The sequence below is a fragment of the Blennius ocellaris genome (genome assembly GCF_963422515.1).
Source record: "Blennius ocellaris genome assembly, chromosome: 11".
Classification (NCBI taxonomy): domain Eukaryota; kingdom Metazoa; phylum Chordata; class Actinopteri; order Blenniiformes; family Blenniidae; genus Blennius; species Blennius ocellaris.
In genome coordinates, this window is record NC_137660.1 from 5,051,622 (window position 1) to 5,071,460 (window position 19,839).

Genomic DNA, 19,839 nt, shown 5'->3' on the forward strand with positions numbered 1-19,839 from the left:
GTTTGCTTTCACACTGCGTTGTTGAGAGTGGATCAAACTGCCTGGACGTCAGCAATTACAACAGCTGCTTGTTTGGGCAGAAACCTGGCTCATTGGTTGGTCTGGACCAAAAGCCCATATCTCGCCCCTTAGCCGGCTAGCGGCTAATGAGTAGCAACAAGCAAGTGCTATATATAGTGTTCAGACTAGATATCATTGAGCGCCTTCCTCACTAAAGGGCCATCCACACCATGAACCCGGTTCACCTAAACCAGATGTCTCTGGCCTGTCGTCCACATGAGGCAGTTTTAGAAGCATGAAAACAGGTTTTTTTGAACATGGGTCCCAGAGAGGGTAAATTTTAAAATGCTGGCTCATCCAACCCCCCCGGGGTGAGGGCGGCAAAGTCGACAAAGACGATCATCTGTAGAAAAAAGATGAGGTAATCGCTCCCTCCTACCCCCAAGGTGGTCCGTGATGTCATCAAATAAACACAACAATCAGGGACTACAAGCTCCGGCGGAGCTGCAGAAGTGACTGACGCTAGCAGCAGTGTTGCCAGATCAGATTGAAAGTTTCCAGCCCAGTCATATCTTAGAACCCGCCTATTCCAATAAAAACTAGCCCAAACTACGAAGTTTCATGAACCATGAACCATCCCAATGTATTTTTTTCCCACCTGACGTAAACAAAAATCGCCCCATTTGGCACAAAACCACCCAATCTGGCAACACTGGCTAGCAGTAGGAGGAGCAGGGTCATAGACTTATAGAACTAGAATTATTAAGTGGTTTATGTGAAGGAATCTGCTTCTAAATTTCTATGTGCTCTTTCTTCTTCTGCATTTTTGGTGTTTTTGGTGCCTCATGGTGCCCCAAAAGGCCTGGCATGTGTATTACATGCCTTGAAGCCTCATGTTGAGCCGTGTTCATAGTGACGTGTAGACGGAGGGTTTTTTGAGAACCTTGGGGAGAAAAAAAGAGAGTTTTCTCTCTACCCCACGTCTGCCCGTGAGACATTCTCCAACGTTTTCTTTCTGCATCTGCTTCTTCGGATTCGATCCGGATCAGGTTCTGGGGAGCTTTAACACCTTCCCAAACGAAGCAGACTTTCTCCAAAAGTAATGCTGGTGCGAACGTGTTGGAAATGCTGTGTGAGCAGCAGGAGCATGTGGCCAGCAGGGCCAGCAGAGCCAGAAGCCGTTCATGATCATGCTCCGCTGAGCTTATGAGTCAAAGCCCACAGGCCATTTCCTAATCAGCCGCATGCCTCCTCCTCTTTTCTATTTCACCACATGCTGATATCCTGCTCTCCTCTCAAATGAGGCATGTGGATGCTTATCTATCAGTCCTGTGCTCTGAATGAAGGACCACAAGCAATCTCCTTTCCTCCCACCTCACCTTGACCCCCCCCCCCTCCCCCCCCCTCCCCCGTACCATCCAGTTCAAGAAGCTCTAGAAAAAACCCTGGGAGGTGAAGGCTCAAATTAATTCTACTGACTCATGTTTCAGGAAGGGTTGAAGAGCTGCTCTCATCCTGTAGATTCACCTCAGTTGCTTTCTATAGGAGCATTTCCCAGATTATCAGAGCTGTGACTGAAGGAGGTGGAGACAGCTAACCATCAGTGGTGTGCAGTCAGGGATCCAAAATGATTTTTCTTTCTTTTTTAATAATTAAAAAAGTGATTCTGAAATCTGTGTCTGGAATCAATTAGTGACTTTAGCAACTTTATCCAGAAGACAACTGGTTATATTTTGCGGCGCTCAAATTTCCTATGCCCTCTAAATGCATCACAACTCCTTTCCTCTGCTGGGGGGGGGGCCAGCAGTATCTTCATTGCTACCCTCTGATGGAAGCTGGATGCTGCTATTGGGTTAAAATATTGAGTGACAGGATCATCAGCCAATCAGATTTTGATGTGTTATTGACGGAACGCCTCAGTGCCAGCAGAGTTTCGAGCGCTGGCCTTGCTGTCATCATTGAAATAAGCTTGACTGATGGGCAGGTGGTGATGACGCACTGTTATTATCTGCTAATCTGGAGTGATGGCGGCTAATTTAACAGCGAGATCGGATGATGCGATAGTGGACCTGCTTTGGGAACCTTTTTCAGTTGTGAGTAGAAGAAGACCGACACCAGAAATGGATGAGATAATTCAGACCAACAAAGGCTTTGTGCAGCATTTTGTGCAAACCTGTTGGAAACACTGGAAAATGATCTGGTGTCTTGATGTGTTGTGGTTGTTGATCAGCTGTCATGTTGGTGTGGATCAAGTACTGATGCATAGCAGTGGCCTTACATTGGATTCGAATTGTGTATTTATTGTAGGACATAATGTTTTGTAGGAGGGGTTCTGCTGGCCCTGACTGAATCACCACCGCACGCTACTGCGAACCATCAAACAGTGAAGGTCGCCTGGACGCCACAGGGAAAGAGATTTATGCTACAGGCCCATCGGGTGCTCATACCTGCCCTCACTGGATAATCACATTTTTCCTTTAAATTTCTGATGATTGTGAAGTTTAGAATACAATACAATTCAATGCAATGTAAAACAAGATAAGCCGAGACAAGTACTTCATTAATCCCAGGGAATATGTCTTACATTTTTGCAGGCTTATTGGATGTAAAGGCTTGGCTTAACTAATCAAGCTAATTTTGTTCATTTATTCTTGTTAGAGGTGATGATTATTCTATTGATTTAGGGTCAATTTCATACATATAGCACCAAATGCAACACAGTCATTTCAAAGCACTTTTACAGTGAAAACATAACATCTTTGAAACATCTTTGAACATAAAGAAACCTGTAGAACACGAATCAGAGGAGTCTTTCTGTAGAACCAGACTCAGAAGTGAGACTTTTTGCTGTTCTGGTTAGGTTGGGGGATTGAAGGAGAGAAAATGAGAGGACAGACACACTTTGGGGAGGGATTCAGACCATGGATCAGTCAGGGACACAAATATTGTCATCACAGAAAGTTGTTGGAATGTACAAACACATCATATCGTCCAATGATTTACTGGACAGTCCATACCTGGACCAACATGTTTCTTTAGTTTTGAAACTTCTTCAGAAGAGCTAAAGAGCCACGTGGTTTCACCTGAGGATGGTGAAGCTGTGTAAAGCTCCGCTGCGTCACCTACCATCAACTTGAAAACATATTTCTTCACTTTCTCACAACTGCACAAGATGACAATCATGTACACGATTACTCTGCTTCTGATCAAATCCAAGATGACAGAAAAATGGCAGAAATAAAAATGATAATTGGATTTGTCAGCAGAAACATCAGGCACAGATTCTTTAAAGCCATGGTACATTCCAGTGAAGATAAGAGACACTGTGTGGAATCATGTGAGCAGGTTTATCTCCGATTGGAGCTTCATCTGTGGACAAAGTGTTGGATTTCCTCTGAGGTTCAGACCTTTATTGGCTCTCCCACATCGCTGACCTGCAGCTATTCACAGGAAGGCCTCACCTCATGGAGACTAAACCCCCGCTTCCACTGGACCAGTAATCTGCACTCAATGCAAACTGAAGACGGAGCCTGACGAGAGAACAAACCTCGTCTTCATTCACAGCTTTTATCACCCGCTGTTCTCCAAACAATGGCCGCAGACAGAGGAGCTATCAGCTCCATCCCTGAAATGGCCACACATTGTCTCGGAGGCTTTCATCTTATCCTGCTCATCTCTGATCCCTGAGCCACTCGGAGGAAAGCAGCTCACACCTGAGACGCTTTCTGGGAAAACTCTGGTTTCATTAGACCTGCTAAAAAAGCTGTGTGAACACTTTGAGATAAATGTGATGGGGCTTTTCTCTGCAGGTCAGAAACACGTTGTCCTGGTGAGGTTGACTCACACACATCTATCTCAGTCTCCTACAATAAAGTCAGAGTGCTGAGACACTGCGCAGGAAAACTAGTGGCCCAATGTGAAAACGACATCTTTTTCAGCGTTTCTGTGTAGAAAAAACACTGTTTTTAAATGTTGATATGTAAACGAGAAACTTTTCTGAGAAGCTTCAGGATGAGGAGGCTCCTCCCCTCACCTCACCTCCTCCCTTCCTCTCCTTCCCTCCCCTCCTCTCCTCCCTTCACCTCCTCCCTTCCTCTCCTCCCCTCCCCTCCTCTCCTCCCCTCACCTCCTTTCCTCCTCTCCTCCCCTCCCCTCCCCTCCTCTCCTCTCCTCTCCTCTCCTCTGCTCCTCTTCTTTCCCTCTCCTCCTCTGCTCCACTTCTCCTTCTCTCCACTCCTCTTCTGCTCTGCTCCTCCACTCCACTCCTATCCTCTTCTTTCCCTCTCCTCCTCTTTACCTCTGCTCTTCCTCTCCTCTCCTCCTATCCTCTTCTTTCCCACTCCTCCTCTGCTCCTCCTCTTACCCTCTCCTCCTCCTCTTCTCCTCCTATCCTCCTCCTCGCCATCACTGTACTTCTCCTCTGCTCTTCCTCTCCTCTCCTCCTATCCTCTTCTTTCACACTCCTCTGCTCCTCCTCTTACCCTCTCCTCCTCCTCTTCTCCTCCTATCCTCCTCCTCACCATCACTGCACTTCTCCTCTGCTCTTCCTCTCCTCTCCTCCTATCCTCTTCTTTCCCACTCCTCCTCTTACCCTCTCCTCCTCTTCTCCTCCTATCCTCCTCCTCGCCATCACTGTACTTCTCCTCTGCCCCTCCTCTCCTCTCCTCCTCTGCTCCTCTTGTTCTTCAGTTGTTGAGGCGACCTTCTTGGTTGATCTTCTCTTCACTCTGAAGAACTGGAGGATGGATTTTATTTTTGCAGACTGTGAAAGAGCAGGAACTGACCAGGTGGACGACCTACAGTTTTTATGTAACCAGCACTCTTTTGAATGGCTGCGCCACAAACCCCCACCCCCACCCCACCTCCTCCCTCTGCTGTAATCAATAGGAAGGAGCAACACTGATGCTAACAAAGCCATGAGTGGATGATTGGTGCAGAGTCCCTGAAGCACACTAAATCCCTCTGCTTTCTCCGTTTATGTGCTTCTATAATTAACAGCATATGTAGCACCTGACGGTCCGGCTGTCAGATCCAGATTGATGTGACCTTAGAAAGACATCAATGCCCCAAAATAATGGCCGCGGTGAGCAATAGGCAGGCTGAACAAGCAAAAACTGGATGCGGTGCTCTTTTACACACAGCTATGACCCTGTGTCATTACTCTGAGTCACAGAGGAACAAATTATAGAGTGTTTAGAGGGACAGAAGGGAATCCTGCAGCTGTAGAGTAATATATGGCTCGAGGCCCTCCAAGATGTTTTCACACGCGTAAAGGTCACTATACACTGTGAGATTTTTGTCCATAACTGACAAAAGATAAGAATTGTTGGAGAATCGTAGTGAAATCTTTGGTCTTGGCTCTAAATCGGTAGTCCTGTGTCACACAGTGAGACTGGTTCAGGGACAGCCATTGTCATGGTCCTTGACCAAAGACAACTTGTGATAAAATTCAGATAGGTATTGGGTTGATAGTGACTGATGCTGCGACCTGCAACCTGTTTCTTTCGTTTACATGGAGTGTGTTTTATTGGAAAATTAAAGAGCTAGGTGAAGCTGCCCCCCAGCCCCACCCCTGCAAAGCTCAGTGAAAATAGTCTTCAGATATTTAACAATATTATAAAGGTCAATCTAAGTTCACGCAATAACATCCACACTGAACAAAAATGGTCTCAATCGTTTGTGCTGCATTAATGCTGGTTTGTGCTGAAAGAATTAGCGTTTGTGCTGCTCTGGTTGTTAAGATACATCTGTTTTATTTTGTACTCGTCTGTAGTCTTCTTCTTAAAAACGTGGTAGCTACCTCAACAGAGGGGTTACAAAAATGATAACAGTTGGGTACAGTCCTTTCTGTACAATCCACAACTATTGTCTATAGAAACACGTGACAACACATACCTGACTGTACCGTAGTGTACCATACTGTACAGTGATGTATGAGGCATTAATGTATACCAACCTTGCCTTTTATTTACTGTAAAACAGGCCACCAATAAAAGCATCAGCCCTAAAGAAGAGATAATTATGCCAATTGTTCAATTTGAGACAAAATATTCTGTAGATTATTCAAGAACTGCAAAGTGACTTCAGTAAAGGAACAAATAAAAGTCGAGGAGACGAGTCCAGAAGGAATGTTTTACTGCGCACTTCAGGCGAAAAATGCAGGTGAAGCACCAAGTTTGTGTGTCTCAGAACTTATGAAACACAGAGGATGAAGAGCGAAAACAAAAGAACCATCTTTTTTATGAAAGCTAGCCAGACTGAAGATTATTAGAAAAACATTCCTGTGCTGAGATCAACTCTCTTGATTTCTCATCTGTGAATGCAGGAATGTTTTAAGGAGGCCGACCTCATCGGGTCCTCTTTTGATCTGCAGCCTGAAACTCTGTGTGTGTGTGTGTGTGTGTGTGTGTGTGTGCGTGCGTGCGTGCGTGCGTGTGTGAAGAATGCGCTGATTCCTTTTAGGAGAATGAGAGAAGTTCTCAGCAAAAATGAGTGTTTGGACCCCAATCCCTGAACTCAGCAGTTCGTCATCATTCCCCTTGTTTTGAATCCCATAAATCTGTGACGTTGTCCAGAAGAATCTGTTTATGCGGGAGAAAAAGTTGCAGTTTGCAGCAGAGGTGAAGAATCTGTCCTCCACCTATTTGTAGATAAGATATTTAAACTGAGTGGAGGTGGAGGAGTCAGAGGACAGAGCATCATCACTCACCTCGTCACACACACACACACACACACACACTTTCACAGAGAGAGAGAGAGAGACCCCTGACTGTAGTGACAGTTCCGTCCTGGATGTGATGATCGCCCCCTTCGGCTCCGAGTCGGTGACGTCACACAGTCAAATCAAAGTTCATGAAATCCACAGTTTAGCAGTAAGAGATTGTCTGGCAGAAGTTTCAGGTGCCTCACCTTGTATCACTCAGCTCTAATATTTCATGTCTGCACACACTAAGCCCCCAGTGCTGCTGCTACCTGTAAGATGAGCCTCGGGTAATGAAAGAAGAGCTAATTGGAGTCAGAAGTTAGACTCACTGCAGCCGCAGGCTCGTAGATGATCGATGTCTTTGGAAAGCAGCGATTTCAGAAACTTCTGCACAGCGAATAAATCAGAGCCATTCTGTGGTGTTCCTTCAGTCTATTTATCCAACTCTTCATAACTGCTTTTATGTGTCCATTCTGGATCCACAAGGTTTGAATCACTTATTATAAATCTAAAGTGTCTTTATGAATTTAAGAGCCAGACTAAACACTGTGTGAAGACATATTGTTGGAGCTTGGTCACCACAGGTTCCTCAAACATTTCAGTTTTTTTCCATTTTCAACCTTAAATCCACAAAGGTTGTAAACACAACAGTGTGATAATCTTCACAATGTCACAAACATAATTGTATCCATGCTGGTCTAGTGAAGCATACACTTCTCCACTCTGTGGCGGAAAAGTCAGCTGGGTTATATTGCAGGTCTGTTTCACAGTTCACCTTCGCTCTGAAGGCAGTCGGGACTCTTTTCTTGATCTCTGGTTCCCTTTCTGCACTGTGAACTTATATTTCTGGATGAGGTGGAGGAAACCAGCCTCTGATCTTTGTTTGACTGTGAAGTGAAGCGTCAGTTTGCTCAGTGGTCCGATTCACTCGTTCGCTCATCGAGCGCCGCCGTCACATGTTTTACCCCCAAACTGTTTATGTGCAGGGCCATTTTCGACAAGTGGTTGTGCCCACCTCAGGGCCCCATCATAAACAAAGCCTGGCGTCTGAAGAGGGTGTGTGTGTGTGTGTGTGTGTGTGTGTGTGTGTGGGGGGGGGGGGGGGTAGGGCAAGGCCAGCTGCACTGTAAGTACCAGGGTCTGTTAACGCCTTATTGTCAGCGTCACTTGCCCCCTTAAATGTCCCCACAACCCACACACACACACACACACACACACACACACACACACACACACACACACACACACACAGGCTCAGGTTGCAGAGTGCTGTGCACCCTGAGTCCAGGTGGAGGACTGGAAGTATGTCCCAGCACCCACCTCAACAATACCCCCAACCCACTCATGTGCCTTCGACATTCCCCCGCATTTCACTCTCTCTGACAAACATGTTTCCACGCACCCGACGACAGCCAACCCCCTCCGCCGTCTGCAGCATACAATTGCGCGAGCGAGAGGCCAAAGGTCAGTTATTCCAGAGCCCATGGGCCAGCTGAGTGGGATAGACTCCACAAGATTGTGTCTGCGCGTAAGTCCTCTAACTCAACGCTAAGCCTCTCGCCACACAACGTGTATTTTAGTACATTAGCCGTTAGTGCCGTTAGCCTATTTTTGCCCCTGTGCAGAGTGTGGAAAGCTCACCCAGTCCACAGTTTATAATTCAGGCATTAGAGCTGCTATTCACGCAGGACCCCGGGGCCGTGGAGAGAGGACGGCATTAGGCTGCGTGGATCACCTTTCACCCCGCCGCTGGCTGAGGGAGCTCCACAAGGAAACTCTATCGCAGTGCCGTTGTTCTGCACACAAAGACTTCTGGTTAAGTATGGGGCAGAAGGTGTACAGTGTCGGACATAACTGCCCCACGGTGCCTGTTTCAGGGCTCAAAGACATCGTCACAAAACGGCTCAGAGATGTAGAACATCAGAAGCACTTGCCAACACCATAAATCTCCCACAAGACAAATGTAGGGGTAAAAATTGTCTTCAAAGGTTCATAGTGTAGGATTCAAGAGGCTCAAATAGCAGGAATATAAATGTGGAAAAAAACACAATGTAAAGCATCAAGGAAAAAAAAAGAGAAAGTAACACATCCAAAGATTTCAAACATCAAATTCAAATATATTTCAAATGTTTCTGTGTGCAAACATGACAGAACAGAGCAACACGGCAAACTATGACACAGAAAGAGTCTACAAAACAAGTTTCTGCCTCATCATGACTATCATCATCATCGCCACCATCATCATCATCACCTTCACCATCATCAACAACATCATCATCTTGAAAAAAAAATGTCCATTTCGATGTAAATGCTGACAGTCATATAGTTTTGATGTTTGGCCACTACTGGGTGCTGTTGGTCAGAAAAGAATACGCTAAAAACATCAACAATGGGAGAACACCAACATTCATATGGACAGATGACCAAGTTGGGTTGTTATTATGGTGACTATAAACTGTAAAGCTAAACCATAAACTATACTATATAACTATTGAACATCCAAATCCAGGAGAATGTGGACCGGGTGTCTGGGCACTCTGGGGTAAACATTGTTCTGATTGTCTCTACTGAGAATGTGCAGAAGAGGTATTTACCAAGACCATGGGGCCAGGTACAGTAGCAGTGTTTCAGAAAAAAGTTGTTTTTTTCTCCATTTCCACAGAGACGGTTTCAACTTGGGAGCAATGTTGTCGAGTAAATTGACTCCCAAAACACAGGGAAAGTTTTGAGTTTTCGTTTGGAAATGTCGTGTGAACAGGCATCAAATTGAGCTGATGTTCAGTCTGTACATTTTACTGAAATTACGTCATCAACTACGTCCTGCATCTGTCGATGTATTGAGTAGTAATGAGGTCGCTACTCATTGTTTTACTCGTTTGTTTTGAGTGTGAACACTGCAAACAGAAAAGATGTTTTTCTTTCTCTTCAAGCCTGAATTGGGTCATAGAGTGGAGAGTAGAGATTGCAGCCTTCAGCGGTTCAAAGTGGGCTCATTGCCCCTTTGCCGCTGATCCTGCCCCCCGACACGTTGACCTGTCTGAACTCTTTGAGCTCCGAGTTTGGAGAATTTGCTTGTCCTTCATTACAAACCAGTCAAAGGTCTTTTTTCCTCGCAAAATGTTTGTTGTCTTTTCTGGCCCACTTCGATCTGAGCTCAGCTGGGAACTGGGAAACTTTCCATTTCAAGCAACAAAGCTGCATAGCCACCTCCAGAACAGGGACGGAGAATTAGTGAAAAAATGAACAAAAATGCTACGAAATGAGAGTAATACACTACAAGTTACTGTATTCACTGTAAAAGTACCAAATGAGGCTGCTGAACTGAACTGAGTGTGACTCCCGGTTTTGAAGTCCCAGTGTGAGCCAGCAAAATATAAACAGTGATTAAAGTTACTTCAAACTGAATATAACAAACCAAATGAATGTGTCCTGAAAGCAACGCGAAGCAGAATGTCCCACACGCTGAGAGTCATTAGGAACAGCAGATCCTTCTCCATTAACTGACGGGTGCTATCTAGAGGCTTTAAAGGTTTTCACCCACTCACTGACACATTTATCATGGTCATTACATTTCAGGTATATTAATTACATATGTTACAAACATTAGTCTGTGATGAAATCAGGTTTACTCTTCATTTGCTCTTTCGCCTGATGTCCTCACCGCACAACAAAGAGAATAACACACAGGAATAAAGTGAAGCTCAGCAGGTCGATAGTCTTTTTTCACCATACCGAGTTACTAAACTAAGAAAGAGCACCTCCTCCACTCCGTGTGCCAGATTTAACTGAAAATTGCAGCATTGTTCAAGCCCGATATGTAACAACAAACCAAATTGCAGCACCGACCCAAATTGTTATAAGAAATAATGTCATAAATCATGTGTATGTAATAACTGGCTGATAATGTAACAAAAGAGTTGAACCCAAAATATAATGAAATAAATGTAATAGAACACTGAATGTAATAACTAGTCAATAATGTAACAGGATGCAAAACAAATTCCCAAAATGTTACAACTTGTTACATTTTGGGTTCATTATGTAAATGTCAAAGTTCTCCGAAAGCCTTTATATGGAACGGGGCATTTGCGTATGATACTACAATGTACAGTTAGGTAATAACCTCTTCAATTCATAAATCATTGACTCACTCTATGATGTAATAAAATTATTACACTGTGGAGGCAAAATATATTTGCCTGGTGAATATTGTAATAACGAACTCAAAATGGAATAAGTTGTACTATATTGGGCAAAAGGTTTTTATGTTTTGGGCTTGGCGTCTTGTTACATCATTGACAAGTTATTATGTATTTTGGCTAAGTGCTTGGCTTCAACGTAAGAGGACACTCTTTGTTTAATGTCTTTCTGATGTCTGCCTACTGGTCATTTTGTGTCTTATAAGCCCACATGTGCTGGACACCTTTGGGTGCATGACACCAAATAAGAAAATAAACTAAACAATAACATTTTCTGTTTTATTACATATATTTTCTTACATTTCGGACTCAACACTTTGTTACATTATCATCCAGTCATTACATTTTGGGTTTTATTAAAACATTTTGACGACAATTCGGTTGTTGTTACATATCGGGCTCGAACGAGCCGGTTTCTCCGAGTCTGCAGCTTCTTGAAGGTCCCGTCTTCCTCTGCGGCAGCGCAATGCCTCCAATAATGTGTTTCTGTGCCGGGAAAAGAGCCACGATACCAGAGAGCTTTAGACAAAGCTTGTACAAACAGCCTTTCCTCTGTCTACTCTCATTGTGTTGATCCCGAAAGCCTGAGCAGAGAGGAATGTCTTTCTGCTCTCGTCCTGCTCCACACAACAAACACCTCAAAGTCCTGCTTGTTTGCTCTCAAAATCAGGAGGCTGCAGGCCGGCTGCAGGCCGGCTCCGAGCCAGCTCCGACCTGGGTCTGACCAGGTCTGAGCCAGGTCTTACCGGTGCAGAGCCAGGTCTGACTGGATCTGATAGTGTTTGAGCCAGATCTGATGAGGTCTGGGCCAGGTTGGATATGGTCTGAGCTGAGTTTAATGGGGTCTGACCGGGTCTGGGCCAAGTTTGATGGGGTTTGAGACCATCAGACTCAAGCCCGGCTCAGGCCTGGTCAGACCCAGCTTAAATGCGATGACATGCTGCAAACATCAGCACATCATCATGACTGCAGAAGAAATATTCAATCTGCACTTCATTATGACTTCATCAATCTTCAACATGTCGGCTTTAATACGTGTCATTTTTATTATCCAACCTTTAATCATTCTCAGCTGTCATTTCTGATCCAGTCTGAACCCCCCCCCCCCAACACACACACACACACGCACACACACACACACACACACACACACACACACACACACACACACACACACACACACACACACACACACACACACACACACACACACACACATTTTCTCTGGCTGTGACTGAGACATTGTCTCCCTGACCTTGAAGCCAATTCATTTGCTTTCAGGACGTATTAACAGCTTCACAATGAAAGAAAAAAGAAACCCTGATTTATAATACAACTGCTATTGTTTATTCAACTTCAAAGCTTCACTCGACAAATGATGCAGCGCGTTTCACACAAATGATGACCTTCTGACCCGACGTTGCTCCAGGAAGGGGAGGACCTGTGGTTAAAGCTGCACAATACAAGTTACACCTCCTGATTCTCTTCTAAAATAAAGTCAGTGGGATTCTCAAAACTGCTTTTTAAACTTGAAGATTAAAAAATAATAAATCTGACAAAATCTGAGGAAACGCCTGCGTGGAACCAATGAACTCTTTTATGATTCAGTTAATCAGATATTTGCCTCATCAGGGACCCATTCTTTCCAGTTCCCAAATTTTCTTTCAGATCAATAATGTGCTCATTTCTTTCATGTATCTCACTCATAGAAGTGTATTTTAAAGGTTCCTGTTGGTGCACATTGAATATTCACCAGTTTGTCTTCCGTGCAATGATTCGGTGAATCAAATTGTTCATTCCTTGTGCAATTTTCAGCCATCACAGATGAAAGATAGAAATCATTAGAGAAGTCTTGGGTCCTCTCTAAATCGGTGGTCCTACGTCGCACATTGAGACCAGGGGCGTCGCCAGACCCTTTTTACTGGGGCACATGCGCCAGTAAAGACGAGCCGTGCCCCAGCATCAGCGACGGATTGTCTATCAGGAGTACCAGGAGTTCTGCCGGTGGGCTGGTATGTTTATGGCCTCTTCCCAAGCAGAGCTTTATGTCCAGCAACACCGCTTCAAGGACGGCCAATGTCAGAGTCTTGAGACCAAAGACAAACCTGCAATAAATATCAGACCGTGTCAAATATTTGGGACGAGCTGCGACCTGTTTGTTACGTTTACATGAAGTGCGTTTTGTGGGAAAGTGAAAGACCATATCACGCTCATGTAAAACGCGAGTAGTTGCTAACAAGTACTTACTTCAAGCCCCATTTGAAAAATTGTGATTTCAAGTGGGCCTCTCTTTCCGACGATTTTTCTCCAAGCACAACACTGCAACAACGGCGAGGGTTCATTTCATGTTAATGTTTAGGATGTGTTATTCTTGCACAATCACGTCAGTTCACGTTGTCATTCAGCTTCTTTTCATTGTGCAATCTGCACACAACAAACTTCCTGTCAAGGCCCAAAGTTTATTAGAATAATGTCGTACAGTGTTGCCAGCTGTGAACTTATAAGATTGTTAAAATCGCATTTTATAGGAGTCTTTAGCAGAAAGCTTTCTTGGAAAATAAAGATTGAGAGCTACTAAGGAAATGAAAAGGAGAAAGAAAAGGAGGAGTGACTGTCAGGAGTATCACAGAAACGTCTTCATTTTGTTGGGTAAATCTAAAGTTAGCATCACCCTCGGGGGATTCACCATTGTGATGTTGTTTTGCAAGTTAAACTCTGTGAAACCAAATGTTTATGCTACTTGTGCAAAAGTTGTTTTGAAGGAATGTTGATTTCCACAATTGAACGACACTTTAACGTCCCTGGGTGCTTGAATGCAGTCAGTCTGATTAAAAGCTAACATGAGGCAATAAAGACCTTACATCTCATTCCCATGACTTTGCCACTGTTCAGCTTGTAATGTGATCCAGTGTTTCATCCTGTTGATGCAGTGTGATGAAGAAGGAGAATCATCCTCATCCTCCTCTATACTGACTTCAATCAGCAATCATCTTTGTTGTAAAAACTAAAAACATATGGATTTAAAACCACATTTGAAGGAACTACACAGGTGAAATATAATCAAATGTCAATTGATGCTCACCTCTTTACAAAAGACTTTTCTCTTCAGTCCAGACAGATTTCTGTAATAACAACCAATTAATATCCACCAGTTTTTCTGTTACCAGTCTCATTGAGCTGCCTGCTGGCAAGTGTTGGCTTATCCAAAGTTTACTTTCCATGTGTAATATAATGCAGATGGATAATAAAATTCAAAGGTGTATTTGATTTGATTTGAGATATCTGAGGAGGAATCAGATGGAACCCGGGATTGAAAAAGATGTTAGTCCTATGTCCATGGAAGACACCTGCTGTTCAAACTGTCTCCACTCACTAACATGATGAAGCACTTGGAGTCCATCCAGGTGAGAGTTCGTTGAAGACGTCGTCGTCCAGTCAAGCTGAGAAAACAACCGAGAGCTTGAAGTCTGTCGAGCAGTCGGTCAAGCACTTCAGGAGTCACCAGAGGCCTGAGAACATGAGGGTCATTAATAACTAATGAAAGCTGTGGACCTGAAGAAGAAGGCTGGTTTACTGATCTGACTCTGCTTCAGAGGCCCCAGACACAACAATCTGAAAACCCAGAGAGGCAAGCTGTGCTCGAATTTTGCTGCCTTGATATGAAACACAGGGCAGTACAGAAAGGGGAGGGGAGGGCTTCCCAAGAGAAAAACAGCATGAAAGTTTCTCACTCATTTCCCATGAAAACGCTCCGTCCACAGACTTCAGTTCAACGAACTTGCCCAGGAGGTACGAACACGGCGAGCCCTCCATTACGAGCTCAGCGTGATGAAAGAGTAGCTGAAGGGGGCTTAGAAGGCTCGGCTTCTATCCCTCCCCCATCGGGCAAGATATGAAAGAAGATATTTCAACATGATATTTTATAACAAGAAGGGTCTCAGAGCGTCTGTTTGGACAATGTGAACTGACCTCAGTCTCTCTGAGAGTCTACTGTCCAATATCTGCTCACAGTTTGTAGCAATCTTCAGGTAGTGCAGAGTGTCGGGGGTGTTTTCAACCTCCTCGGCTGAATCTCATGTCCTGCTTGTGTCATGCTTCTTTGCATAATCAAAAGTTCCTCTCCACTTGTACTTTCTGCAAATACATTGTTCTGCTTGGAATTCTTCCTCACTGCTTCCTGTGGTTTCGTTCCAGAGTTCATCGGACGACTGTGACCTTCACGAAGGGACCCACGAGGGCAAGGAGAGCAAGTACCGGCTGCAGGTCACCCAGTTTGTGCAGAGGTTGGAGTACTGGCACAAAGACTTGGCCAACACCTTGGTCACTTCTATCGCCGTGGCGCCCGTCCATGGGCGCACCGTAGCCTACCTGGGCACCGCCGACGGACGTCACATTCAGGTAACGGCGCCAGTGCTTCTAATGAGCATAGAACAGGCTCACAGCTCCCTCCTGAGGTTCAAGTGCAGTTTGAAATAAATGTGTTGGTACGTGAGCTCGAGAAGACACCCCCAGCTGACAGCGAACTTTCTGTTTGCACAATTCACTTTGAACCCCCACCCCCCCACCCCCCGGCCCCTCCATGTGCCATTCCGCATCTGGACAAACACAGCTCAGAGCCAATCCTCCTTCTGACCACCTGCATTCAACCTCTCAGACATGTCAAGACTGCTTGTTTAGTTTCTGATAGACATAAATCATGAAGTGGTCTTTTTTCAAAAGTGTTACTCAGGCTGGAGTTTCTACTGTTCGTTTTACTTCTCAGTTTAAAATGACAAGAATGTGACTGATTTATAATGAATTTTAATTAAAAACAATAACAATCATGTAAAATGAACACATTAGAGATCATGGAGTCACCTTAAAGTCATTCCTGAATGTGCATCAGGAACTATTTGTAGACACACACGCACACACACGTAGTTGAAGTGAGGTCCACCCATCACTCAATCATGTTACCATGACAGACGCCCAAATGTGTCTATGTGATTTGTTCCAATATACTACACTAATACACGCATATACTGTTGGTGTATTTATTTAAGGAGAGACAACCTCACTGTGTAAGTTAAACATCCGTGAGGTTTAAAGTCTGCTTTTCTCTTTGATTCTGAGTGATTGTTGCGTCAGGGGTCGTTCAGCCTGCAGGCGGCTACAGGTTTGGTCGATTGTTGGTCAGATAATGTCAAGTTGAGAGGTTGAAATTGGGATGACTGTCACGGCTGGGAGCCGGCGCGTGGAGCTAGAACCCAAAAGCAGACCTCAAGCAGGAAGTTGTTTGCAAACAGTAAATGTTTTATTGAGGGAACAGGGAAAGGGGAGCTGGAACGGTGACGGGACCCGGGGAACTCCGGGGAGCCTCTTGGAACCGGGACGGGACCCGGGGGAATCTCTGGGGGGGCTTCTTGGAGCCGGGACGGGACCCGGGGAATCTCTGGGGGGGGGCTTCTTGGAACCGGGACGGGACCCGGGGAATCTCTGGGGGGGCCTCTCGGAACCGGGACGGGACCCGGGGGAACTTCTTGGAGCCGGGACGGGACCCGGGGAATCTCTGGGGGGGGCTTCTTGGAACCGGGACGGGACCCGGGGAATCTCTGGGGGGGGCTTCTTGGAACCGGGACGGGACCCGGGGGGAACTTCTTGGAGCCGGGACGGGACCCGGGGGGGAACTTCTTGGAGCCGGGACGGGACCCGGGGGGGAACTTCTTGGAGCCGGGACGGGACCCGGGGGGGAACTTCTTGGAGCCGGGACGGGACCCGGGGGGGAACTTCTTGGAGCCGGGACGGGACCCGGGGGGGAACTTCTTGGAGCCGGGACGGGACCCGGGGGGGAACTTCTTGGAGCCGGGACGGGACCCGGGGGGGAACTTCTTGGAGCCGGGACGGGATCCGGGGGGGAACTTCTTGGAGCCGGGACGGGACCCGGGGGGGGACTTCTTGGAGCCGGGACGGAACCCGGGGGGGGACTTCTTGGAGCCGGGACGGAACCCGGGGGGGGACTTCTTGGAGCCGGGACGGAACCCGGGGGGGGACTTCTTGGAGCCGGGACGGAACCCGGGGGGGGACTTCTTGGAGCCGGGACGGAACCCGGGGGGGACTTCTTGGAACTGGCGTCGGAACAGGAACGGGAACGGGAACCACCCCGGGGAGGACACTCACTCCCCGGGGAGGACAACACCGACGCACCTCCACACGGAGTGAAGACTAGGCAATCCTCTGGCACCGGACCCTCCTCACTGCAGGGCTTAAGACTGCTTGACAATCAATTAGCTGATTGCCTGCAGGAGTGCCAGAGAGGATCCGGTGCTGGAGCGAGGTGTGTGACTCCTGACAATGACACCACATTGAGGAACAAAACAAGCTACAGAAGCATTTCTATGAACTTTACAACCAGTCTCGGCCCATTTTAAAGCCCACACCAACCAACCATCTGTGCTCCTTGGGCCTCCACAGACGTCACGCGATCGTTTGATGTTGGTGTTTCTGCAGTTCAGATGAGGATGTGTGAAGAAGATGCTCATAATGAAGGTAGAATAAAGTGTTCGGCTGGAGTCCGTTTGTGTGGCTGCATCCACTCTCTGTTCTTGTAGCGTTGAACTTGATTCTCCCGATTCTCTCGAACAATAAAACTGCACACGTGGCGAGAGTTCAGAGTCAAAGTGCGGCGACGGCGAACACACCGAAATGCATAAAACGAAATCTGAATGGCCTCACGTGTTTGTGTAACGCAAGAATGAAGGGACATGCAGGGAAAAGAAAAACGCAGAAAGAAATGGAGAGGGGGTGACAGCTGCATGGAAAGGGCGGGAGGGCGGACATGGTGGTAGTGGGCAGAATGGCCCGCTAATGGTGAACGGCTTCACTGACACGTTCCCTCGCACGGCATTTTCTGCTCGCCGACAGTCTCGTGCAGCTGTTGCTGTGTGTTGTCTCTACCCACCAGCACGCACGCACACACACACACACACACACACACACACACACACCCTGACCTTGCTTCAGTCCTTTTTCTGTGGTTGGTTGAATTGGCTGAAGTTCTTTGTATGAGCTAAATGCCTGAAGAGAAGAGCAGCTGTCCAGCTCTGCTGAACTCATTCTTTCACTCATATCTAATATTTTCCTGAAAACAAGGAAGCACATGAAATAAACCTGGCTGCTGCAAGAAAACACAAGTGCACAAGTTGTGATCAGTAAAGTGATTCTATAATTCACTTAACTTTCATGAAGTTCCATCACAGGCTTTGTGTCATCCAAATAATACAGGCATTGATTGCTTGGAGAACTTCTCTGGAAAGAAAAGAGGAAAACACAGAAATGAGTCACAAAAACATATTTGCCCTTGATGAAAGTCTTGTGCAGGTTAAAAAAAAAAAGCATTTTCACCTCATCAGAAAGCAGCAATGTTATGTTGCACGCCAACGTTTTAATAAACTCAGTTAACAAAACAACCAATGGGGGGGACAAAGCGGCATATGTAAACACCAACAGGAAGGTTTACGGCTGATAAAAAATATAAATATTGTGGGCAAGTCAAGAGTGATGATGGTCACTGACCGAGTACACGGCTGCTGTGTCGCTCCTCATCCCAGACCCATTCCTCAGTCCCAGGTACCTCAATGGAGGGATGACAAAATATGTATCTGGTTATGTTTTTTTCTGCCCCATCCTCAACTTTTCAGTGGGACCACTGGAAAACCTGTCCCGCCCGGTTCTGTACCGGCACAAAACATGCGGTGGGACTGCGGCTCATGACCCTTCAGGCCCTTAACACACTTAAGCCTCCTTCGAACTCCTTCAGGCTGCCTTCAAGGCCTTAAGAACCCCCCCCCCCCCTTGGACCCCTTCAGGCCCTCTGGCCCCTCCAGACCCTTTCAGAACCCTTCAGACCGCCTGCTTCCAGGCAGTAACAATGTTGAGCAGCTTCGATTGTCGTTGTGTTTAAAGAACTTGTCAAGTTTTCATGTCCACTGGCTTCCTGCTGGCTCTCGGTCTGCAGGACAAACAGTGTGAACGAGAGAAAGAAACAGAGCACTGCCCCCCCCCCCCGCCACCAGCACCCCTACGGGGTAAGTCTTCTTCTGCACTTCACTTGGACCACTGTGGGAATCACACAGAGGTCCGTGTTTATAGGCCAAACTTCCCCCGCCTGCCTAATACAATAAGCTGTAATTTACACCGCTATTACCTCCAGAGAGAAGTCTGTTGTTTGGCCCCATCCCCGGAGGAAAGCCACCTATTATACTGGCTGTCACAGAGCTGACGTTGATCATGAGGCTCAAACAGTGAGAGGAATGATGCTGGAAAACAAGACGTTTCTGAAGCTCGGACCAGGCAGACTCCCAAGTCAGCAAGCTCACAATCAGAATGTAAAACCCAATGCCAAAACATTGAGAACATATCAAATGTTCAAACTGAGACATTCCCACCACACAGAGGGTATTAAGGGCTGTGCAATATGAGATCATGTGGTGATAATGGTTTGCACTTAATACTGAATGGATTTTAATGGTTTTCTATCACATGGTCACCTGCAATTTTCACCAACAGCATTTTAGAAGTTCTTCTGCAATTTGTGAATTCAACACATGTTGACAGAACGAGAAATTTGCAGTCCATCCTGTTTGCACGCTGTCGATGGTCCTTTAAAGTCTTCATGTGTTTTTTCTGAAATGTTTCCTCACAAATTCGATGCATTTTGCTGCAGATTGATGAACCTCTGCTCCTCTGAGAGACTCTGCCTCTCTGAAATCATCTTTTTTTATACCTGACTGTGTTTCTGTTGTCAATCTATTATTATTTCATGAACAAATAATCCTCCAATTCTTTACTATTTTTGCCTTTTTCTGGCCCCTTTCCAACAATTTTAAAATGAGCAAACATTTTCTGTGAAAGGAAGAACTCTCCCAGTTCTGAGATTTGACATGTTGTTTATACTGTATT

The 19,839-nt window shown here is 45.9% G+C and overlaps 1 protein-coding gene across 1 annotated transcript in view; it reads left to right on the forward strand.

Annotated features, from left to right (window-relative positions):
- The window catches only part of met (MET proto-oncogene, receptor tyrosine kinase), a gene marked incomplete at both ends in the record, with an annotated part of 100,805 nt that overhangs the window by 15,539 nt on the left and 65,427 nt on the right, over window positions 1–19,839 (forward strand). The window contains one exon of the mRNA XM_080505522.1: window positions 15,097–15,300. Within this exon, the coding sequence (XP_080361648.1) occupies window positions 15,097–15,300 (204 nt within the window). The remainder of the gene's footprint in view (window positions 1–15,096; window positions 15,301–19,839) is intronic.